This window comes from Lissotriton helveticus, chromosome 8 (assembly GCF_964261635.1).
Source record: "Lissotriton helveticus chromosome 8, aLisHel1.1, whole genome shotgun sequence".
In the NCBI taxonomy this organism is placed as follows: domain Eukaryota; kingdom Metazoa; phylum Chordata; class Amphibia; order Caudata; family Salamandridae; genus Lissotriton; species Lissotriton helveticus.
In genome coordinates, this window is record NC_136069.1 from 1,688,192,865 (window position 1) to 1,688,218,983 (window position 26,119).

The 26,119-nt window shown below is 44.9% G+C and overlaps 1 protein-coding gene across 1 annotated transcript in view; it reads left to right on the forward strand.

The window, feature by feature from the left end:
* The first annotated feature begins 206 nt into the window (after positions 1-206).
* Positions 207-26,119, forward strand: part of LOC144772137 (extracellular calcium-sensing receptor-like) — a 46,661-nt gene continuing 20,748 nt past the window's right edge. Inside the window, exons 1-4 of the mRNA XM_078656293.1 lie at positions 207-294; positions 13,934-14,764; positions 18,275-18,499; positions 22,624-22,747. Coding sequence (XP_078512419.1) covers positions 14,072-14,764; positions 18,275-18,499; positions 22,624-22,747 — 1,042 coding nt within the window. The 5' untranslated portion in view covers positions 207-294; positions 13,934-14,071. The remainder of the gene's footprint in view (positions 295-13,933; positions 14,765-18,274; positions 18,500-22,623; positions 22,748-26,119) is intronic.

Consider the following 26,119-nt stretch of genomic DNA (forward strand, 5'->3'; position numbering starts at 1 on the left):
GCACCGGACGCGCGCAGTGGGCGTGCCAAAGGGAAGCCCGTCTGCGCCCGCCCGCGCCTGGCCCGTGACCAGCGCCAGCCATGCTTGTGGTGGGCCCCAGACTACCCCGCTGTACTGGACAAGATCTCAGCAGCTGGAAATGAGACTCGGTGTCTGTACCCCAGCCGCTCGGTGCAATCCTGCGGAGCTTGAAGAGCAGCATTTTAGGTGTTCTCACTGCTCCATAGTACTTGAACCCCCTCCATCTTGCAAGCTAGAATCCCTGGATCAGCCAGTCGCCCTGTGACTCTCAAGGTAGGGTTAGTCAATTGTCGCTCGCTTCCTCGTCATGGCAGCGATATCTGGTTATCGCTCTCTACCCACGCGTAGGATATCCTATTTCTAACATGGATCAAAGACTCTTCCAATCCGGATATTACCCTTGCTACCCCCCCAGGTTATCACTTTGTGGGATTAAATTGGGAGGGCACAAAGGCGGGGGTGGTGGCTGTTATTCTGCGATCTCATTTAAAAATAACCGAGGAAAATCGCTATATTAGGCCCCATTGAAGCCCTGTATTTTACCATTGCAAATACTTCTACTATTATTTTAGCGGGCGTTCTGGTGTATAACCCTCCTTGTGCCTCACCATCTTCGCTCTCTACACTGGTCGACACGATCGCAGACCTTTCCCTTAAGCATCCTCACTTTACTGTCCTGGGAGATTTTAATCTCCACGTAGATGAGGCCACATGCACCAGGGCTAATAACTTCCGAGACTCCATGCTCGGTCTAAATTTTATCCAGCTGGTCCAGCGCCCAACACACTCAGCTGGTCACACCCTTGACCATGTCTTTTCGAATCATCCTGGTCTTGTTATGCATCCCTCCCTACCTCTTATCTGGACGAATCATTATTTGATTCAGCTTGAGCTGACTCTGTCACTTTCAGCTGCCCTCCCAGTAATAGGTAGGGAGCAAGGGAGGAAATGGTATAAGGTTACCTGTGCTGCCCTAGATCCTATCTTTCCCAAACTAATAGGGCTGCCCTCCTATGATTTAAATGCAGATGTAGCCAAATTTAACTCTTCCCTTTCCTCCTCGGTAGATCTTGTCGCCCCAATGGCACCTTTTGCTTCCTTAAGGTCACAACCATCTGCGCCCTGGTTCTCTTTAACATTATGGGAGGAAAGGAGTAGATGCAAAAAATTAGAACGTAAATGAAGATTGACGTATGATCTTTCTGCGAAAGTCATCTACAAAACAGCAGTAAAGAACTTCCACAAATTAAAGCGAACCACTATGAGGGATTTTTTTGTAGAGAAAATTAAGAGCGCTGAAAACTCAGCAAAAACCTTATTTAATATCATTAAGGAATTCTCCAATCCCCCAGTTTTGGCCACCTTGATTGCCCCCAGCCAAGCCCCTTTGCGATGGTCTCTCCAACTTCTTTCATGATAAGATTAAGAAGATTTCTTCTTCCTTTAATCAGGAGAGGGCCCCGCTCCCTTCTAATCCCAAAGCCACACTGGAGGAGACTTTTGTATCGTTTAAGAAGCTAACCTTGGAGACTGCCCTGACTCTGTTTGGCCGGTGTAAATCGGAGTCTCCTCTCGAGCCGGTCCCAGTTAAGTGAACTGGCCCCTTTGGTGATTAGCCCACTTCTTGCTATCTGGAACACCTCACTACTCATAGGCCAATTCCCCTCTTCTTGGAAGCAGGCTATGTTGTTTCCAATCATCAAGAAGGCTGACGCCGACCCCTTACTGTTCAGCAACTATCGGCCTATATCCCTACTCCCCAAGCCGGCAAACATTCGGGAGAAAGTCGTACAGGAGAAATTGACTGATTATTTGGAATCTAAACATCTCTTGCATGATTCCCAGTCTGGATTTAGACCGGGCTTCAGCACTGAGGTGTCTGAGTCCATTCGAGAGTGCGTGGATGCGGGCGAGGAGGCCATGTTGGTTCTCCTCGACCTATCCGCGGCTTTCGATACTGTGTCTCATGAAATATTATTGGACCGCCGGCATAACATTGGAATTGGGGGTACCCCGCTGGCCTGGGTCAAATCTTTCCTTGAGGGTAGACCCCAACAAGTCTTCCTTCGGCCTTTTGTATCGGAAGAAAAGACCCTGCTCTGCGGTGTTCCACAGGGCTCTGCACTCAGCCCTGTATTTTTTATTATTTACCTTACTACGCTGGCAAAATTGGCTGAATCCTGGGGGGTCAGAGTGATCTCTTATGCTGATGACACTCACCTTGTGTTTTCCTTTAGAGATCACTCTGACGGCAGCTTGACCAATTTTCGTAACTGCCTAATTAACATCTCCTCCTGGATGACGTCTAACAATCTTAAACTTAATACAGATAAGACGGAAGTCCTGTTTTTTAATCAGAAGTCCCCACTCTCCCCTACACTCTGGTGGCCCTCGGATCTTAATCCCCCACCTGTTCCGGTCCAAGCAGCCCGTAATGTGGGCTTCCAATTTGACAAAGTCTTATCTTGTAAGAACCACATCAACAAAGTCACGGCAGCCTGCTTTGGCAAACTTTGCATGATTAGGAAAATGTTTCCATACCTCCCTCTTGATTCCCGCAGGACTATTGTCCATGCCTTGATTACCTCTCATTTGGACTACTCTAATAGTCTGTATGTTGGTGTTCCAGCTTACCAGATCCACCAACTGCAGATCATGCAGAACGCGGCTGCTAGGCTGATTGGTAACATCCCCTACCGCAATTCGATTTCCCCGTACCTAAGGAAGTTGCACTGGTTGCCAGTGACCCGGCGCATTCAATTTAAAGCAATGGTTTTTGCTTTCCAGGCCCTCAATGGCCTTGGCCCAGTCTACCTGGAAAATAGGCTTAAACCTGTCCACTCAATTAGAGATCTCAGATCTAACAATCTCCACCTTCTTGCTACCCCGCTGCCATCATTATCCATAGTTTCTGTCTGCAGCGTTGTGACACCCCCGTTGGGGGTAGCCTCGCGCTTTATAAGCTTCAAAATAAATAAATAAATAAATAAATAACGACCTGACTCAATATTGCTCCTAGAATCATTGTTACAAGAATGATCAGAAACACAAGAAATGTTTCCATTACTAGTTTTAGAAGAGGTAAATGATGACTTCCGAATCAGAGAATGGCTTATAGACATTCTTACACAACTTTGAAAAATGACCTGAACGTCCACATTTGTTGCATTGTTTGCCAATAGCAGGACACTGTGGAAAGGAAGCTATGTGATCAGGATTACCACATCTATAACAATAAATCTGTTTAGGCTTATTATCTCCTTCATAATTGGAAACATTCTTAGATGTTTACGGTATTAACAGTGCTAATTTCATTAGAGGTATTAGTTTTAGTTTCTTTATCAAGGGATTTAATCCACTTATCAGAATGTTCTAAAGCCTTAGCTGTGCTAGATGCTGTTTCCAAATTGGGGTCACCTAAAATCCACAATGGCTCTTGAACTTGTTTACTCTTCACATGAACAATGATTTGATCCCTGATCCTTTCGTCAGTCATCAAACCAAAGTTACAGTGTAAAGACAAAGCCCAGAGAGCAGCGAGAAATTCATCAAAACTTTCATTTTCATCTTGAGCTCTAGTATAGAATTTATATCTGTTAAGAGCGACACTAGTAGTAGGCTTAAATCTACCTTCAATTTGTAATACAGCGTCATCATATACATTAAAGTCACCACCAGACCTGACAGGAGGAAATGTTCTGTATACTAACTGTCCTTCAGATCCAAGACAGTGGAGAAAAATATTTTTTTTTCTTTCAGCAGACATACATCAATTGCTTTCAGATGGATCACTGACATATTATCGACAGTCAAAATATCGACCTACCAAAATATCGAGGTAAAAATATAGAATGCCAGAATATCGACTTCCTATCTACAAACAGGTAAGTACAAAAATATCGACTCCAAAATATCGATAGGAAAAAATATAGACAGTCAAAATATCGATTTTTTAAAATATCTTAAAAGTTATTTTAAAGTATAATTAATTTAAACATACTTAAAATACTTAAATAAACTTAAAATGAATAAATAATTATTGTAACTTTAAAAAATATATTTTTAAATATATATATATATATATATATATATATATATATATATATATATATACATATTATTAACAAAACATATACAATATTTTTTCCGTAGGATAGCGAGAGGTTTAAATTTACTATTCCCTATCCAGTGAGTGCAACAGTAGGGAAATCATTGGATAGCGTAAGGGTAAAAATTACTATTCCCACTCCAGAGAGTGCAACAGTAGGGAACGCTTTGGATAGCGTAGGGGTAAAAATTACTATTCCCACTCTAGAGAGTGCAACAGTAGGGAAAGCGTTGGATAGCGTAGGGGTAAAAATTACTATTCCCACTCCAGAGAGTGCAACAGTAGGGAAAGCGTTGGATGGCGTAGGGGTAAAAATTACCATTCCCACTCCAGAGAGTGCAATAGTAGGCAAAGCGTTGGATAGCGTAGGGGAAAAATTACTATTCCCACTCCAGAGAGTGCAACAGTAGGGAAAGCGTTGGATGGCGTAGGGGTAAAAATTACTATTCCCACTCCAGAGAGTGCAACAGTAGGGAAGGCACTGGATAGTTAGGGGTAAAAATTACTATTCCCACTCCAGCGAGTGCAACAGTAGGGAAAGCGTTGGATAGCGTAGGGGTAAAAATTACTATTCCCACTCCAGAGAGTGCAACAGTAGTGAAAGCGTTGAATAGCGTAGGGGTAAAAACTACTATTCCCACTCCAGAGAGTGCAACAGTAGGGAAGGCGTTGCATAGCGTAGGGGTAAAAATTACTATTCCTACTCCAGTAAGTGCAACAGTAGGGAAAGCATTGGATAGCGTAGGGGTAACAATTACTATTACCACTCCAGAGAGTGCAACAATAGGGAAAGCGTTGGATAGCGTAGGGATAAAAATTACTATTCCCCCTCCAGAGAGTGCAACAGTAGGGAAAGCGATGGATAGCGTAGGGGTAAAAATTTATATTCCCACTCCAGCGAATGCAACAGTAGGGAAAGCGTTGGATAGCGTAAGGGTAAAAATTACTATTCCCACTCCAGTGAGTGCAACAGTAGGGAAAGCGTTGGATAGCGTAGGGGTAAAATTTACTATTCCCACTCCAGAGAGAGCAACAGTAGGGAAAAAGTTGGATAGTGTAGGGGTAAAAATTACAATTCCCACTCCAGAGAGTGCAACAGTAGGGAAAGCGTTGGATAGCATAGGGGTAAATTTTAATATCCCCACTCGTGAAAATAAATTAATATAAATCACATATTTATAAATTAATCAATTAATAAATTGTAATTACCTATTAAGAATTAATTAATTACCAATTAAAAATTCATTAACAATTTATTTAAAATAAATACCAATTAATTAATTTTCATGTTTAATTAATTATATTAAATTACTTCCCACCCTATTCCCTTATAAACCCACAACCCGCTACTAAAAATAAAATAATATTATTCACATAATTATCAATTAATCAATTATTAAAAATTAATTATCAATTAACAATGAATTAATTACCAATTAAAAATTAATTGACAATTTGTTCAAAATAAATACCAATCAATTAATTAATTTACATATTTAATTAATTATCATTAAAATACTTCCCACCCTATACCCCTATAAATCCACAACCCGCTACAGAAAAGAAAATATTATTCACATAATTGTCAATTAAAAAATTATTTAAAATTAATTATCAATTAAAAATTATTTAATTATCAATTAAAAATTAATTACCAATTAATTAAAAATAAATACCAATTAATTAATTAACATATTTAATTAATTATAATTAAATTACTTCCCACCCTATTCCCCTATAAACCCACAACCCGCTACAGAAAATAAATTACTAAAATTAAAATATTTATCAATTAATCAATTAAAATGAATTAACAATTATATTTGAATTAATTACCAATTAATAATTAATTAACAGTTAATTCTAAATAAATAACAATAAATAAAATAACATATTTAATTAATTATAATTAAATTACTTCCCACCCTATTCCCCTATAAACCCACAACCCGCTACAGAATTATATTACACAAAAAATAAAAATTAATATTAACTTACCTAAAATTTGATATTTTTGTTGTCTATATTATGTCTAGTCGATATTATGTCCATTCTATATTTTTAATTCGATATTATGTCCATTCTATTCAATATTAAAATTTTCTAGACTATATTTTGGTAGTCTATATTATGTCTAGTCGATATTATGTCTATTCTATATTTTAAACTCGATAATATGTCTAGTCGATAAAAAAAACCTCGATGTTTTGTCTCTACACCCTTTCAGATATGTGAATAATTCCTCTTTTTACCTTGTCCATGGAATAGGTGGCTCACCTTTTGTTTGCAAAAACTTGGACGGTGGATCAAATTGCACGGTAATAACAAGATCTCAATTAACTCAATAAAATTAAAGAAGAATGAAATAAAATATGGTAAAAAAAATGTAAATATGAATACCCCACAATACTAGCATTATCAAGTAATTTACACAAACTAATAGTAATTCTGAAATATATTGGAGCAAGGAAATGTACCAAAAGCTTGAATCCTGGTATATCTTCAAATATCAGCCATATATGTCCATCACCATGTGCACACAGGAAGAATAAAACACTCTAAGGTGTGCTCCAAAATATATGCTTTCAAAAAATAAGTCATTTATCACTAAAAGTGAGGAAGAAATAATGCAAAACAAAGTGTCAAGTTACCTCGCAAAAATAGAAATTTGGCCAAGTGATCCCGGTAGTTAAAATTGTGAGGATTTGATCGCTGCCATTTGAAACTTGGGAACAATAGAAGAAATATTAATAAATGAGGTCCGCTTGAAGAACTTTCACCTTAATGCGATGTTCGCTGGTAAATGTGAAGTAACCAGAAGATTTTTCACCTTAGTACGATGATCGCCGGTAAATGTGAAGGAGTAACAGTAGAAAGCCTTCACACTTATCCAAAATGGCTTCTAGCGTGATGACCCAGAACGTTGCTATCGACGCATCCAATGGAAAAGCAGCATCATGCAAAGATACAATTGCCGTCCTGACGCATACACATACTGCTACTCTTCCTGCAAGCCGGAGAAATAGCCAATCAGGAACCGCTGTGAAAACGTCACTGAAGCCGGAGAGACAGCCAATCAGGAACCACTGTGTATACGTCACAGTGAATACAGCCACTCTTCAATAAAGCTGGAGGAATCGCCAATGAAGAACCGCTGTGCCGACACGTCAGAATAACATTTACGTGTCACAGCCGGTGTCCAATGGAAATAAGACGGTATCCTCGCAAAATGAAAAAAACGTTCAAGACGTTTGAAATGTCCGCAGAAAATCCCAAATAGATAAAAATCATTAAAATCCTAACAGATACAAGTAAAAACATAGGATTTTCACAGGAAACTTGAAAATGTGAGTGGCAGCCAGCAGGATCTTTAGAAACTTCGTGGACAACAGGAAATCGGGTCTGAGAAAACTTTGCAGTACCTGTGCCTCGAAGCGAACGTGACAGGAAAAGTCTTCAGTACCTCGTCGCCAATGTAAAATAGAAGGTACTCCAGGATACAGGTAAGAAGAGGAATTTATTAAATTCAAGGGGAGAGGCACAGCACGTCTGGTAAAACAGCTAACCAGAGCAATTGTCAGATATAGAAAACAGAACTTGGTATGTTGGATGTCATCATAACATTCAGAATTCTAAATGGTAAATTACAAAACAGGGAGATAGCAGAGAACAAGCATGGAATGTAACAGCAAGTTCGCTAGGTGACAGCTTTCCCCTTCATCAAGTCAGATATGGCCCATCCTGTTAAGACCTATGGCCCTTTGTCTTAATGTCTGGGAGCAATACACAAAGGGCAACTTCCAGCTACACCTAGGTCATGTGATCCAGGGACAGACTATAAGCACCAAATGGTTAGAACGAGAAAATGCCAACCTTCTTAAAGTGCAATTTTCAGACTTCTGACTTAATTTCTCACTTTATCATTAAAGAGGACTTTTAATTACAATTCTGTAGACGCCAAACTCAAACTATTTACCTACACCCAATTGAAAGTTATAACTAATATAATATAAAAAAAGAAACCCCTTGTTATCCCTTAGGAGAGGTAGGCCTAGCAGAAACGATAAACACATGTAAGAGTTTTTCAATACCAGGACATGTAAACCTTAAAAGTGCATGTCCATCTTTTAAATGCACTGCACCCTGCCCACTGGTCTGTTCAGGGCCTATCCTAGGTATGACATTTATGAATGAAATAGGAAGGTTCAGACCTGGCATATGGTTTATTTTAATGAACGCAATTGTGGGGTGGCAGAATGCACACCTAGGTAATCCATGTACTCAAGGTTCTCGCTTTTCTCCTTTATTTGCGTGCTGAATGGGTCCGTGCCTCACCTCCACGCACGTTCTGTTAGAATCACCAAACATATGTTGCGCAAAGACGCTCCATTTCCATTCGCACAGCCAACATCATTATTTCCAAATCTCTTCGTTTGCTTAATTTTTGTTTATTCCATGTAATCATTGATTTAAACATTGTTCCTCTGTTTGATTCACTGCAGTCCCTCCTGGTTGGTCTGGTACAGGTCTTTGTTAACCACGAGTTTGTCTAGGGTGGTAACGTCTTTGTGTCCGGTTGGGATGGCAAGATGGTGGCTTACAGGTGGAGATCCCAGCCACTTTTTAAGCAGGTTTATATGAAAAACCTGAGACTTCCTCCCGGACAGGCGGAGTTTGTATGAGGTTTTTCCTATGGTTTCCATGACCTGGAAGGGTCCCTGCCATTCGTTGTGGAACTTCTTGGTGAGGAATGGCAACAACACGAGTGCCCAATCGCCTACGGAGAGATGTCTCCACTTCTTCCCTTTGTCGTAGTGGGTGCTTTGTTTCCTCTGGCTGTTCTCCAACTGCGAATACGCCAGGTCTCTTATTTTCCCCAACTTGTTTTTCAGGTTTTGGCTGTATTCCAGCAGTGTCTTTGTTTCTGCGTGGGGTTCTGCCTCCCACACCTCTCTTGTCATTTCCAGGAGGCTCCGAGGCTGTCGTCCGTACAACATTTCAAACGACGAACAGCCCAGACTGCTCTGTCTCTGGCCCCGGATCACGTAGAGGGCCAAGGGAAGAAGGAGGTCCCAGTCACTCCCGTTCAGAGTGAGCATTTTTTTCAGCGTCAACTTCAAGGTTCCGTTGTACCGCTCCACCAGTCCGTCCGTCTGTGGATGGTAGATGGAGGTCCGGATCTGGTGGAGGTTCAAGAGTTGACACACCTCCTTCATCACTCTTGACATGAACGGGGTACCTTGGTCTGTGAGGACCTCCTTGGGAAACCCCACCCTCAAAAACAGCTCCAGGAACTTGTCTGCTATGTTCTTGGAGGTGGGCGCTCTTAGGGGGAAGGCTTCCGGAAATCTTGTGGCGTAGTCCACAATGACCAGCGCATACTGGTTTCCTCGTCGTGTTTTGGGTAGGGGGCCAATGAGGTCCATGGCTACTCTCTCGAATGGGGTCCCTATGATGGGAAGGGGTTGAAGGGGCACCCCTGGAGGTCTCTTGGTGTTTTTCCGCTGACATACATCACAGGTCTGACAATGGGTTTTTATGTCCTTATATACACCAGGCCAGAAGAAGCTCCGTAGTACCTTCTGGGTGGTTTTCTCGCTGCCAGTGCGACCGGCCAACAGATGGGTATGGGCGTAGAACATGATCTGTTCTCTGAAACAGACCGGTACAAGAAGCTGGAGAGGATCGTCCGGATGTCCCTGTCTGTATAGAAGGTCCTCTTTTATCAGGAAGCGGGGATATCGGGGTGTGGGGTTGTCCTTGTTGGCGTGTGCTTGTTCCCAGGCGTCAAGCAAATTCGAATCATTGGCTTGGGCAAACCTGAAGCTACGGTCACCCACCCATGGGTCGGTGGAAGTAAGGGCAGGAACGGATAGGGGTTCCAGGGCCCTTTCCTTCTGCAGGGTCGCTGAGAACAAGTAGAGGAAATGGGGGTTGTTAGTCCCTATGATTATTTCCTCAGGGAGAGTATCAAGTACCCCGACTTTGACTACTAGGGTCTTCCCCCCCTCCAGTATTAGAGGCACATGGGCAACTGGGTATCTTTTTATGTCTCCGTGTACACATTTAATGTTAACTACCCCATCTGGCGTTACTTGGTCAAGTCTCACGAAACCCCCTTGCACCACCGACTGCTTACAACCAGAATCCAGAAGAGCTTTAACCCTAGCCCCATTCACCCAGACACTTACGTGAAAGGCCCCTCCCAGCTCTGCGGTATACAGGATGGCTTTGGGTACATATCCAACGTCCATCGGTTCCTCCTGGTTCCGTCTCTGGGGACAAAAGCGAGCTATATGGCCCCAGGAGCCACAATCGAAGCATTGAGGGCCTTTGAATGAGGGGATCTCTACCGTAGATGGCCGGGGTAAGGATAGGCCAGGGGGGTCTTGGTTTCCTCTCTATGCGGAAAGGCGTCTTGGCTGACTTGTCTGGCTCGCTGGGATGGACCCGGGGTTGTGCACGAGAGAAAGTAGTTGCCATTTCCATTGCTTGTATGGTAGTCAGGTTGGAATGCTGCCTTAGCCATTTCTGTGTCCCGAAAGGCAGAGCCTCGAGATATTGCTCTAGGTAGACTTTGTCCATTATTTCGTCTTTCGTGCTTACTGAGGGAGTAAGCCATTTATCCGTGGCTGCCTTTAGCCTAAAGAACAGCGTTTTGGGGTTTTCTCCCGGGGTCCCTCTTTCCTTCCGAAACCGGACCCGGTAGGCCTCGGCGTCCAGGCCTAAGTGGTCCAGAATGATGGTCTTGATTTGCCCATATGGCATTTGGCCCGTGCTGTTGGCGACCTGGTAAGCCGCCTGGGCTTCCCCAGACAGCAGGGGTGCGAGAAAGAATGGCCATTTCTCGAGTGGCCATCCACATGCCAGCGCCACCCTCTCGAAATTAATCAGGAAGGCGTCGGGGTCTTCGCCGGTAATGTACTTCTGTAGGGAGATGCCGGGTGGGGTGGGGTGAGCTCTTCCGGTTTCTCTTACGGGATTGCTTGTAGGCTCATGGATAACCTTCTGTAGTCCCTCGATCTGCGCTGCGACAGTGTTCCTATATGCGTCTCTATCAGCCTGCGCGGCAGCGAGCTGTTGCTCCAGGGCCCATCCCAATTGTTCCTGCCCTTTCACCAATGCCTGTAGTAGCTCTTCCATCCTTGTGTCTCGGACGGTCACTGAGGTGCCCGCATTCTCCACCACTTGTGAACTGGCCGATGGGAATAGACTCACGGAGACAGGTACTGTGGGTAACGCAGGCTTTATTGTTAGTACACGCCTCCTAAGTATCTGTTTTCGATAGTAGGGAAGGGGTAGTTCTGCTGCAGCCTCTATGGCGGAACGCCGCTCTCTGTGTCTTTCCGGTCCGTTTCCCCTTCCTTCCCTCGGGCTTCTGGGACAGGTAGTCCGGTCTTCTGCTCTGGCGCCTTCCAGCTCGGAAAACAGAGACAAGGGGCAGATTTAGTCTTGTCTTGGTGAATATATATATACAGTGCGCAGGGAGGGTAGTGAGGATCACACGTGCAGAAACACACCACCCACGACCTAGGTGTCGGTATTGTGCAGATAGGGTTGGGGTTTAGTGCAAAGGATGCCGTGTGTGTTTCTCAGGGCGGTTTGTTCCATGTACGTCCAACCCAACCCAACCCGAAAAGCGAGATCGTACCTGTGCAAGCCACACTTCCCTTGAAGTGTGGCTGGGCGAAGCGCCTTCCCGTTGGCCTCCTTGCTTGCTGCTGTAGTCGTCGTCTCTCACTCCGGGCTTGCTGATGTAGTCGTTGCCTCTTGCTCCTGCCTCGCCTCCCTCCGCCTCCTCCTCTGTACTCCGGGCTCCTCTCCGCTCTCGGTGTCAGGTTCACCTCCGGTATTTCTGCCGTCCTCCGCTCCCGTAAGTCTCTCCAATCGGCCTCTCTTCTCCACGTCCTTCCAACCCCCTACTCCTCCGGGTGATTCACACACCTGTGCAGGGTCACGGCCGGGATTAACCACGTTCTCGTGGGCGGGACTCGGATCAAGTTCAGCCCAGTTAAAGAAACAGTGTTCGTCGGTCGAGTCAGACTCGGGTCGAGGGAGGTGCTCGGCTTCCTTCCAGTGTACCGGGTGCTGCATGAGAAAGGGTGAGAGCAACAGGGTTCGGTTCACATTAGGGGGTGCAAGTCTCGGTGTCCCGGGTCCCCCTCGTCACATAAAGTTTGGTGGAACAAGGCTGCAGAAGGTGTCCAAGGAGGGAGTGTTGTCGTCGGGTGGCCTCAGGATGAAGCTACGGTGAAGATTTATACTTAAATGAAAGTCAAAAATCACCAGTGGGCCAACGAGAGGGATGTAGCTGAACACAGTTCCATGATGTCATATACTGCTTTAGCAAAAGGACCACTAAAAGAGATTTTCTATTGCAGAGAAGAACGATGTGGGAGAAATGTGAAGTCAATCTGAACGGTGAGGCACCTCAGGCAGATAGACAAGCAGGTTGGTCATGGTCTCCTCTGGATTCTCAGAGCACTTTTTTACACATGTAAATTACAACAAAAGAGTAAGTGTTTGACCTTGCCCGCTCTACAGGGTCACCCTCAAATATTTTGCCTTCACCCTTCCCGTTTTCTGAATTTGTTTACGCTAGCATTAGGACTCTGTGCACCTTATCATTGCTAAAATGCTTGTTCTCTCTCCCTAAAACTTGGTAACATTAGCCAACACCTAATCAGCATATTTAATTTACTTATAAGTCCCTGGTATATGGTTCTACGTTGTACCTAGAGCCTAAACCTTCCTTTGTATTAGTTATAACTCACCCATTAGGTAGACCCTAAGAGCTCATACGGAAGGGTGCATTTTATTTAGAAATTAGGACATGTAGATTTAAAGGTTTACAAGTCCCGGCAGAGGAAATCTCCCCAGTCATTATTCATAACTAACACTGGATTACCTCATGACATTTTATAAGTGATGACTTCAGTTTTGTAACAGCTGGAAAATACTTATTTCACTCTTTTCAATCGTAATTTAAAATCCTCTTTAATAGTAAACTCGGATTTTAAAATACTACAACCAGAACAGATAACTATGAATGGCACTTTGTGCTTTTTGGTCGCTATTTCTACTACACATTTGAAAATTCATATCTCAGGTTCTACTTATTGGCGTTTTGTTATTTTGGTGTCATTTTATTTTTTAAACTTTTCCCTGTTTCTAAATTGCTTTGGGATTTTTCTTGTGCTGTGTTTTCGCTTTATTCCAGTTTGAATGCTACATAATGCTGTGCACATTTCCTCTAAATTAAGTCTGCCTGCTTTTGAGCCACGCTACCAGAGGGTTAAGCACAGGTTTATTTAATGACTATTTTAGTTTACCCTGACAATGATTGTGAGTGGGTTCTCACACCCTTACACCAATAAATATTCCAATGTCTTGCACTGAGGTAATGACTTTTTTAGACTATCTTCTTGGAAGTAAATATTTAGAAATATCTCTTTCCAGAACTCAGATCAACAGACTTTAGACTACTCATTGCAAAAAGACTAGTTATGGTCAATTCTTTTAGCCAGTCCAGTATTGCATTCTCTTATTTTGGGCAGATACTATATTCATATAATCTAAATCTTCCTCAATCAGAGATGCAGAATAATATGAGGCTCCTTTGTGTCAGGTCAGTCAAGTTTGGTGTTTCTTTAACTACTTTGCCATATACTCATTCCTGTCATTATTTAATGGTTTTATTGTTTATTTAAAAGCAATGTTTGATAAGGACCCATGAGTGGAGTGTGTTGGGCACATGCACTGATGATCTTGATAAAGATAGACCTGCTTTTTCTCACCCGACAGATCAGCCACTCATCTTCACTCGCCTCTCTGAGTGACAAGCTTCAGTTCCCGTCCTTCCTGCGGACTCTTCCTGTAAACACACTTGAAATTATTGCACTGGAGCGGATTACGGCTCACTTTGGTTGGACGTGGGTGGGAATGATCGTTTCTGATGATGAGATTGGTTTGCAGGGTGGTCAGCACGTCAAGAAAGAGATTGAGGAGAGTGGCGGCTGTGTGGCATTTGTGGCAAGAATTCACCTGCGGTACTCCAAGGCAAAGGTCCTCCAAGTTGTTCAACAGATCCAACAGCATTCAGTCAAGGTTGTTATTGTTCACAGCACAGAAGCTTATGTCAAGGCATTGCTGGAAACTATGTATTCACACAATGTTACTGGGAAAACCTTGATATTCTCTGCATACTTTGTCATCTCTCCTGCGATATTTGCTGACCAGGCATGGAAAATATTGAATGGTACATTGGCACTCACCCTTTATGCAGGCATCATGCCTGGATTTACAGACTTTCTCTACCGCCTTCATCCAGATAACGTCTTTACCGAGCTCTTATGGGAGCAGATCTTCAGCTGTCAACTGTCATGGGTCAACCGAAGTGACACTACAAATGCAGCCGCAGAGGTAGATCTATTGGCACCTTGTTCCGGACAGGAAAACTTTGATGCAGCAACCTTGCCTCAGTTTGAACTAAATGATATGAGCTACACTTACCACAGTTACACTGCAGTCTACGCCTTCGCTCATGCTTTGAACACCTTGATAGACTGCAAAGCAGGTCAGGGGCCTTTCATTGATGGATCTTGTGCCAACATCAAGGACTTCCAACCGTGGCAGGTGGGAAAGGGTGAAATATCCCAATGTTAAGATTGCATTGAGTAATATGATGAAGCTAATAACTCAGATCTATAGTAGCGTATTTCAACATGTAGGTGGGCATGTTATTCCAGCACATTGTATATTTTGGCCTGAGACCAATGTGAGGGTTCATTAGAAGACCATGATGTGTGCGTTTAGGTGCAGCCCAATGTATGATTGAACTGCTATGCTAACAATGCCAAATAATATGCAAAGGGCACTTCCAACCAATACATTGTTTGGCTAAAGACATGCCTTACAATCATGCAAGACAGGGTATTCAGTGCCGCCTCAAGCTTAGCATCACAGATATTCCTTATTACCAACAAAATAGTAGTAGTGCTAGGTCAAGGAATGCCTTGACAAAATGATCCTGAGCATCATATCCCCAGGTTGTCAACAGTGCCAAATTTCAAGCTGCCACAATCATGTCACCATCAACTTGAAAGCCACAACTCACACAAAATCAAGACCATCTGACACCAACTTCCCCTGTGACTCACACAGCAAGAAAGCTAGAAGTCTACTTGAAAGCTATGTTTATGCTGCAATCTGTCAACAATGGAAATCCATTATAAGAGGCCAGGATAATCATGGCGTAAGGGCGCGAAAACACAAGTCATGCAATAGTAGCATCTCTAGTCTTGAGTCCAAAATCGGCAGAGAAGAAATGCCCATTTGACAGGCCTTCTCAGACTACAAACCATGAATTTGAAACAGCATCCCAAATGAGAGCCACCAAGCAAAACCTCTTTTATTCCTCAGAAAACAACTCAAACCCTGCTCTTTAAGCAGCACCAAACCGATAAGTAACCTCCTGGCTATAAAACTACGAAGAAGGCCTGGTAATCCCTGCCTGCTCTCCTCTTGATCCTAATATTCCCCTTCTCCCTGCTACTTGTCATGCCCCTTTCCTCCCTCATAGTCTCTCTCTTCCTTCTTGTCCTTCCCTCAATGTCAACCTCTCCTGAGTTCCCGCCCAGCCCCACAGCTCAGATGTGCTTATTCCCTTTGATTGGATCAGAACATGCTTAGTGCTAGCACTAAGGTATTTGGGGCCACATAAACACACACAGACATGTGCAAGCTAATTTAGAAGGAAAGAAGGCCACCATTTAACAGTATGAAATGGACCTGACCCACACTCACCCATCCAGGGCACTCCATTATTTGGAAGGTGAAACCAGAAATTGAGTTTTTGTTATATATTTTCCACATACATCAAGAGAAAAGCAATTGCTCTCTGACCATCTTTCATATGGTCCAGAGTAGTCCCAAAGAGGCTGTGGTGAGACCACTGAGGCCTCCTCTGAGTCCAGCTGACCGTGGATAGGATCTGCTGGGATCCTACAGATATCTTAGTTTCAGTCCAGAGCCTCTCCCATGAGCTGGTCAAGAGCAGGGTTAATGCATGTCTCAATATTCACTAATGTAGACAAGTTGATTATGTGACTAATTACAATCACTACAAATTCAGAATAAAATCAAGAGTATAATCTTAATAAAAATGTTAATTCAGTAAAAAGGCAGTTGTGTTTAAAGTGTTGTTTGGTCCCGGCCTTTGTTACATAACAACAACCTTAGCAAAGGATCACCACCTGAATCATATAGTTTAAAAAAAATTGAACTAAATCACTTTTGCTGTTGCTCCTGGACCTCCTTCAGGGAGTAAATAGAAGTTAATTAATTGCGGACCCTTCACCAGCACGACTGATGCCATTTCACTTAACCCAAATTTAATATTGTCATTAAAAAAATGGAAGTGTAAGCCCCTATGAGTCCAGTGAAACCTCCTATCATGAAATATAGCCCTGTATTAGTCCCCGCTATTGGCTGATCATTTTGTTATTATGTCACCTTTGTGCGAATAGGCAGAGCATTAAGCTTTCAACCAAACAGGAGGCTGTTTAGGAAGAGCCTGAAGACGCTGCTTTTTGTAACTTAGGCTGGCACAGGTTGTGGCTTTCAGGATTTGGATTTACACACACTAGCGCCAAGACGCCACGGCAATCGAGCGCTTTACAAACATTAAAAATAGAAAAATAGAAAATAGAAATTCAGTGACCCGAAGAACCCACCCAATGCGCTAGAAGTTATTACCGGTGCTTGAACAGGGCTCCTCTCCCACCTAGGCTCTCCTCCCACCCAGGGCTCTCCTCCCACCTAGGGCCCATCTCCTACCCAGGGCTCTCCTCCCACCCAGGGCTCCCACCCAGGGCTCCCCTCCCACCCAGGGCTCCTCTCCCACCCAGGGCTCCTCTCACACCAGGGCTCTTATCCCACCTGTAATACCCTCCCACCCAGGGCTCCCACCCAGGGCTCCGCTCCCACCCAGGGTTCCTCTCCCACCTGCGCTCCCCTCCTACCCAAGGCTCCCCTCCCATCCAGGGCTCCTCTCCCACTAGGGCTCTGCTCCCACCTGGGCTCCCCTCCCACCCAGGGCTCCCCTTCCACCCAGGGCTCCTCACTCACCTGGGCTCCCCTCCCACCAAAGGCTCCCATCCCATCCAGGGCTCTTCTCCAACTCAGGGCCCCTCTCCCACCCAGGGCTCCTCTCCCAGCAGAGCTCCTCTCCCACCTGCGCTCCCCTCCCACCCAGGGCTCCTCACCCACCTGGGATCCCCTCCCACCCTGGGCTCCCCTCCCATCCAGGGCTCCTCTCCCACTAGGGCTCCACTCCTACCTGGGCTCCCCTCCAACCCAGGGCTCTCCTCACACCCAGGGCTCCTCACCTACCCAGGACTCCCCTCCCACCCAGGGCCCCCAACCAGGGCTCCCCTCCCACCCTGGGCTCCTACCCAGGGCTACTCTCTCACCCAGGGCTCTCACCCAGGTCACCTCTCCCCCCAGGGCTTCCCTCCCACCCAGGGCTTCTCTCCCACCTGGGCTCCCCGCCCACCCAGACTCCTCTCCCACCAAAGGCTTCCCCGCCAACTAGGGTCTCACCCAGGGCTCCCCTCCCCCCCAGGCCTTCCCCCCCACCCAGGGCTCCTCTCCCACCTGGGCTCCCCACCCACCCAGACTCCCCTCCCACCCAAGGCTTCCCCGCCAACTAGGGCTCTCACCCAGGGCTCCCCTCCGACCAAGGCTCCCCTCCCACCCAGGCTCCCCTCCCACCCAGAGCACCCCTACCACCCATGGCTCCTCTACTACCCATGGATCCCCTCCCACCCAGGCTCCCCTCCCACCCAGGTCTCCTCTCATACCCAGGGCTCCCAAAGAGGGGTCCTCTTTCACCCAGGCACCCCGTCCACCCAGGGCTCCTCTCCCACCCAAGGCTACCACCCAGGCACCCCTTCCACCAGGGCTCCTCTCCCACCCAGGGCTCCCACCCAGGCACCCTGTCCATCCAGGGCTCCTCTCTCACCCCATAGGGTACAGAGGATAGTGCTGGACACAGCTGCGAGGGGCAGGTCGAAGCTTCATAAAGGAAATACAAGTGAATTCAGTCATTTCTACTAACGTGCCTCGTTTTTTATCATTTTCTAGTTACTTCATTACCTGAGAAATATCAAATTTAAAGATCAGAATGATGAAGAAATCTTTATTGATGTAAATGGAGACGCTCACACCTCTTTCAATATCCTGAATATTCAAATATCCGAAAGCGGGGATTTCCAACTTGTAAAGGTTGGGAAAATTGACACTACAGCTCCGGAAGGGAAACAAGTCACTGTCAACATGGCCGCCATCTTATGGGGCCTTGGAAGTGGGGTAAGCCTTACACCGATGAACAGGCTGTTCCATCAGCCGTCCACGGCCATTATCACTGCTGCTTAGTCTTTCTTCTCTTTCTTTCCTTGATATCTGACATCATTGAAACTCCAGTGTTGAGCTTCCAGTCTGTGATACTTTCTGAAATGTTGAGATTGCTCCACACTCATCGCTAGCTCTTACACAAACCAGTTAATCTGCTCTTGGGGTAGCACTTATTTTATTGTATATTGTTCAGAGTAGTATTGCGCAAAGTAGGTGACAATAGCTTAGTTGCTAGTAATTTTTGACCTATCAAAATCCAACAGGCATGTGATAGAGGTTCACTGTTGTATGTTGAAACAGAGACGATGAAAGAGATTGATTGCCTTGTCTCCCTATTGGTAGAGATGTGTTTGTGAAGTGAGCCACATATTCTTCACCTCATCTAGCATTGTGTATTTTAAGAGAGTTTATGTGTGAGTCATGTGTCTGTGGAGCCTCGGTTATGTGTTGTCTAAGTAACACATTTCCAGATCAAGAATCTGGTACTACAGATCTGAAGGGTCACTTTAAATGCCTTTCATAGGATGCCCGGTTAGTCCGTAGCGCTAAGATTCTGGGTAAAGTAGGAGTCAATGATCTCTCCTATGTGTGTTGTGCATATTTTGGTGAGGTCAGTCTCCATCATTGGGGACCCAGGTGGTGTCCTGTTGTCATACAAATGACTACTTGGAAGTGGTCCAAAGGTCCTCTGGTCAGTATGGGTGCGCCGTCACACTGTGCATCTGTTTTCTGGCTCTGTAAAGTATTCTAGATGTGAAAGGGGGGTAGACATTTACTAGTGTCAGGGGGTCACCATACAAGAAGTGAGTGATGGCCATGTTTCTCCACCTCTGACCCCTCCATTCCTTTGTAACCATGAAGAGAAGGGTTATTTGAATCAGGATGGCTATTTCTCTAGATACTCTTGTAAAACCAGAGTGGAAAGCCTGAGTGAGCCGCAGTGTACTAGGAAGGGAACTTTGTTGCCCAGCCAGTCAGTCTCCTGGTTGCACAGCACGTCAGACTGTGCTCTTTTTGCAGCCCAGAGGACTGCCATTCTTTTGATCTTGTCAATTAGACCATTGATGCTCCAGGATATTATCTGTTCTGGCCCCTCAGGACTTTTCTATTGGGGTCTGCCATCGGGTGAGTAAATGTCTTGTATGGGGTAGATGCCGGTAACCATGGGAGTTGTTTTAGTGGTAATAATGTAAAAAATAATGATATCAATGCCAACTACCCATTCCCACCCACCCTATACTTTGGTAACATGAAGTACCTGTCACACAGCAGACCAGTTCCAAGTGCCAATGGGCTAACAGGATTGCCATGGCTCAACTGAAGTCCATCCAGATAAATTGCCACCTATACCCATACCCCAGTGTTAAGAGTCCTATGTCGACACTTGAGGCTATGAGCTCATGGAGGAAGTGTGTACTTGGCACCAGAGCAGGGTGCCATCACCGCTCTGTCTCTGTATGCCTATAATTTGTCACTTATGCTCTTCATTGAGCAGGCTGGCTAAAGGTGAATTGAGATAGAGGGGTCCCTTGGGCCCTGTGGTTCCCAGCCCGGAACTTGCAATAGCTCCCTCCTAAGTGGGAGAAACAAATCAATCAAGGGCCCATGCTATCTGACGGGCTGGATCTCCCCATAACCCCCTGTAGTATTCCAGCACCGGTCAATTTTGCCCCTCCATCACTCCCCCGGCAATGCACCCCTCATGGATTTTGTGTTTCTCCAGAATGACCAAGAACAGTTACTGATGAGCTTCCAGTGTCTAGACCATTGTGTGGAGTTCTTATTAGAGGCCCCAGCTAAGCTGGGTCAGGATGTGTGGCCACACAGGAGTTCCATGGTCTGTCCATTGGAACCCTTCCTCAGGGTCTCGATGAAGAGGGTACTTGTTTGATATTTGACTGGAATTTGGCGAGATACAACAGTATGTGGCAGATATTGAGAATGCACAGTTTTTTCCTGGCTTCTATGAAAGACTACCTCCGTTGTTTCAATAGGTTGGTGAAGTTCAGAAATATCATTATCATATAGGATTAATACATTAAGTATTCTTGTGTGCAGTCATACTGTAGGTTGGTGTCTATCAAGTTAATGCGAGTGCAGGTTAGTAGAGGTTTGACCGGAGTGGTTGTTGAGCCAGGGATATGTGGGCCCTTTCAATGATGAAGAATGAGGACAAGGAACGAGCTTGAATTAGTGAGCAAAGCCACTGGTCTAAGAATTGTAGCCCTGCAGGAAGCCCTACCAGGTGGAGGTTATTTCTCCTGAGTCTTCCTTGGGCATTGTCCACTCTTGTGGCCCGTTGTGTGGAGATGGAGGAGACTTTTGAGATCGTACATGGAATGTCAATCACCATGGTCCCTGATGACCTTGGCCTTGGCGGTTCTGTCCATGGAACCCACCAAGTCAATCTTGTCCTCTAATGTCTCCCATGACTGGTTGATGGCATGACGCTACATGGCAGTGTGGGTTGTAGTGCCATTATTCCCATCTCCAATGCCCAGTGTGGTATCCAGCACGGTGTCTGACGATTTATCTGCTGGGTAGGCAAACTTGAGCAGTATGCCCTGGTTTTTTTCCGGGGGACTTTGACTCTGGCCATGATAAGTTTCTAGAGATTGGGAGGTTCCCATGTGGGTACTGACCATGTGTGGTCAGGCCTGCCATCCCTCGGGTTGGGACCTGTTGAGGCAGCCAGTGGGTTGGTGTGTTTCGTGGTGGCCATCTAGCGGAATCAGCAGCAGTCATCCTGTTGGCTGTTGCACAGTAATGGATATGTGTGCTGTCCGCAATATCACTTCAGACCTTGGGCTAAAGCTAGGACCAGGGTAAAGGAATTTACTCATGGGTACTGCTCCTGTGAGGTCTTGGGTACCCATTAAGGCCTCTGCTTGGGAGTATTTGTCTGGGTTCCATTGCCCAGTTGGACCCAACGGGGGGCATTCATCCTTCTCCAGCCCCAAGGCCAAACTCAGCCCCCTCCTTATGTTCAATCACTAAGGTGGGATTTATAAAGATTGACTTGTCACCCATGAGGGTATCTAGGCACTTGCTGTAGGTTTCAGTCAAAGAGCCAGTTCTTGAGCCCCTTCCTGAGGTCGGTCAGTGAGGGCGAGGTGCGGAGGTGAAGGGAGAGGGTGTTCTAAGCTTTGGCAGCAAGATAGGAGAAGGATCATTCTCTGGTGCGGTGTATGCGTGGGATCTGTTTAACGGCAAGGTGTGTTGTGTGGACATTTCTGGGTGGCTCAGTGGAAGTGCAGATGTGATTCATGTAGGGGGGTCTTGGTCATGGAGGGCTTTGTAGCCGTGTGTCAGGAGCTTTAACTGATATCTCCTCTAGACTGGGAGCCTGTGGAGGTCCTTCAAGTGCTGGGTGATGTGGGTTCTCTTGGGTAGGTCGAGAATAAGTCTGGTGGCTACGCTCTGGATCATCTGGAGTCTGTGCATGAGTTCAGTGGTGGTGCCTGCATAGAGTGAAATTTGTTGACATTTAGGGCTCACCATATGGTTGCATTCCAGTGCCTGTTCTTCAATATTTTGCAGCTCTGCCTCTCTGCTGTGGTGATTTGCTTCAGAAGTGGACCTCTTTCTGTCACATTCCCCATTTTGCACAGCAGGGCACCAGCCACCCTCCTGGGCCATGTTTTCAGCATACATCAGCCGCCGACTTTCAGGTTCCCACTGGCTCTGCCTCCGTTGGTATGCCAGGATGCTGTCTTCTTGGCCTTCGTGTTTTAGCTTCCTTTCACCTGGCTCGAGATGCCCCCAGCCATCCCCACAATGCTTGATCTCATTACCAGCAGATGAGCAATGCCGAGGAGCAGCCGGATGTGGGTTTTATATTGTTAAATAGACAGAATAGTGCAGGATAGGTGATAGGTGATTGTGAGCTACTCTAGTTTCTGCCAACTATCTTAGGGAGCTAAATCACACCGCCTCAATGCTATCATATGCTTAATGACTTTTGTTTCTTTCTTCTACTCCCCCGTCATCTGTGATTGTTACTAATAAAACTCTCTCTCTTCATCCTTCACTTTCTTCTTTCCTTAGTCACTAGTACTCTCTCTCTGTTCCTTCCTCAGGTTCCCCGCTCTGTCTGCAGTGAGAGTTGTACCCCTGGATATAGAAAGGCTGCTAGAGAGGGGGAGCCTGTGTGCTGCTTTGACTGTGTCCCATGTTCACAAGGAGAAATCAGCAATGTCACAGGTGGGCTTGGATTTTGAATGATACCAGATTCATACAACATAATATCTCTCACACCCTATATGTTATATGTTAATTGTACAAGATGCATCTTTGTTTTGCCTCTTAGCGATTGTCCGTTCTTGAACAAAGCACAGTACACTGGGAGCAAATGTTAAAATGTATCTGCAAAGCCCTTACATGATCTTGACTGAGAGGTGCAGTGGCTATTTCTTTGCTTGGGCCTCATGTGTGTATGTTGCAGAGGACCACACATTGATCCATGTTATAGCTAGACTGCTAGAATAAATGTTCTTGGCTATGGAGGCCTACCAGTGTTGCATCTGTGTCTTCTTTTAATTTATGAAAAGTTTGCATGAAAGAGTAACACATGGGAAGCTGGAAGGTCCTGCCACTGTGTAACTTCTAAAGGTGCCATGGAAAAATGGATAATATCTGTAACCTGTACTTTGATTTGAGTCTATGTAGTGACAGCCATCACCATGGACCCAATGACCCACATACCATTCTGCATCTTACCTCTTACTTGAAATGTAATTATAATTTTATAAGTTTGAAGTTGATGCATAATTTCAATCATAATTTCAACACTTGCAGGTGAGTTATTTACTAAGCTGTTGGAGGGACACATGGGCAGCTCTGGACATCTGGGCGCTGCACCTTTAGGATTTTATTTAATGGCAATACAATGATGCAATGCTTTGCATCACCTTACACAGATTTGCATTGCTTTGCACAATGTGCAAACCTTAAACATAACCTCCATAGATCTGTAACTGATGTCAATAAAGTTGCCTTGGAAGGATTGTCCCAACATTAGCTTCAATAGACTTCCAAAGAGATGGTTCTTTGGAGGAGGATTACCTGGGTGTTCATAAGTTAAAGACGTCAATGATTTTGTTTTATATTGACCCAGCTACAGAGCTCCGGCAGCAGCCGAGAGGGACTCTGTCATATTCCTCTGACTTTCAAGTGACCCGACTGTTGGCCACCAGCGGCTACAGCACATGCACTTGAAGTTGTAGGTTGGGGCTGTAATTCCATCTTTCGGAAGTTTGACATATTATTTAGGCTTCTCCAGACTTTTGGAATTAGAGATTGCCACTCTGGGGTAGAAAGAGTTTTCCATGCCAGGTGCAACAGTGGCTTAGGGTGTCTTGAACAGTCACCAATGATGTTGTTTTTGGTCGTAAGTGACAGGCCTGAAGCTAAGTCCAAGTGAGAGACCAACTGTCAATTTAGTACTGAAATTTGTAAGAATCATATTCTCCAATATGTCAAGTTGATGGAGTATGCCATTTCCTACTTCAGTTATGTTATGTAAAACCCCATGCAAGTCTGCCACTTGGCAAATTAAATCCAAATATACTCCACTGATTCCTTCACAAAATCACACTTTTTAGTTTTTTTTGTGTGATCTGATTCTTACACCATCTTGAAGTACTTCTCAAATATAAACTTTATGTTTCTGGGAAGAAGAACATAACAATTTATAATTCAAATGGAAGACACCTCACTGATTCAAATGATAAGGAAACAAAGTGACTTCATCAAATAAAGCTGGAGATTGGTGAACTGAAATGAGGCTGTGTGGTCGATGAGGCAGAGCTTCTCAGGTTGTGGCACATGACCCGGCGGGGGAAAGACCACGCCTCTTACAGCAATGGCTCTGGCTGTCGAGAATGAGGCACACCAAAATTAGTCCAGCAGAGAGAGTAACTCCACTCAGTGGACTCCCCAGTTGGACCCCTAACTCGCTGCACGCCTGCATAAGTACACCTAAATGGATCTGGAACCCGTAAAGCAGTAGCGTCACTTACTTCCTGCGCATGTCAGGAGGCTGCTGATGGGCATAGGAGCTCCACAGAAGACACACAAGCAGGGAACTGTGAATGCTACCAAGGGACTCAAGTAGGACTGCTCTTTATCATAGGCCATGTGTACTCAGGCATTGGAAGCCATTCATAAGGGGTCAAATTGAAGGCCAATTCAACTCACTCACCATGAATATGCTGAGCTGGGCAATCATTTGGAGATGATCTCTTTCTTTGTTTTTGGCCCCAAATATCCACACACTTGTTATGGAGGTTGAAAACATTATCCCTCTTTTGAATACATTATTAAAAGGCCTGCTTGTATCCAGGAAAACTAAAGTTTATATTCAAGATAGAGATAGTGAAACCTCATTATACCACAAAAAACAGGAACAAATTATGTTGTATGTGCAAAAGATTTCCTTTGGAACCCTTTTTTTGAATGACATTTTTGTATTGTTATTAAATAAAAATTTAATTGTGATTTTTGTGACCGGTGGAATGAAATTTGATTACATTTTCTGTCTGACAAGTACTTTGGAGAACGTATGTAAAATATATTGTATCGAAGTGTGTAAAAATCATTGTCAATATTCATTAATTATAAGGGAGGTCCTTGAAGGCCTTATAAGCTTGGATAGGCAGTTTATACGGGATAAAAATACTAAACATTATGCCATGTATAGGAAATTGGGTTAATGTTTGGTGGGAGTGAAACCCTACTGAAGCAGCAAACACAATTCCAGTCTGGGTGAAGTCACAAGCAAACCCCAAATTAGCGAATGCTTAAACGTCTGGGGGCATATTTACAATAACTGGAGTTGCGTTGCAAGCGCGACGCAGCTCCAGCAATGCTCTGGGGGCCCTATCTAGTTAATGCTGCGTCAACCCTTACGCCTGCTACAAGCAGGCGCAGGGTTTTGACGCAGCATGGGCCTAAAAGTGACTGAGTGAAATCTTGTAGATTTCACTCAGCCACTTTTAGGAGGTGTTCCTGCGCCGGAACGCCCCCCCCCCCCCCTGCACAGGAACGCCTACATGTGGCGCAGGGCTTTACAACGTGACGCATCTCCCAGATGCGTCATGTTGTAAGTACCCCTGCACCATGGAGCAGGATTTGCGCTGCCGCTGCGTCACTAAATTGACGCAACAGCGGCGTAAATGAGGCGCAAGGGGCTTGTAAATCTGCCCCTTGGTATCTTGGCACAAAAGCAGTCAGGCTTAACTTAGAGGCAATGTGTAAAGTATTTATGCAGAACTTCAAACAGTAATAAAGAGAAAACATAACACAAGAAACATCTCTCACCACTTTAGAGTGAAATTTAATACATTATGTAGGACCAGAACAACAAAAACACAATCAGTAATACTGAAGATATGCAATTTTAAAGATGTAAGTGAAAATAGGGCCTAAAAGCACAGAATGCCAACTGTAGTTATCAGGTTGCACCGGACCTGGGCAAAGTCACAAGTTCAGGCCGACTGCAATGGAGCATGAGCTGCATACAGGGACCTAGTTAGTTCCGCTGAACAAATTACCTTAAATCTTGGCTGCAGGGTG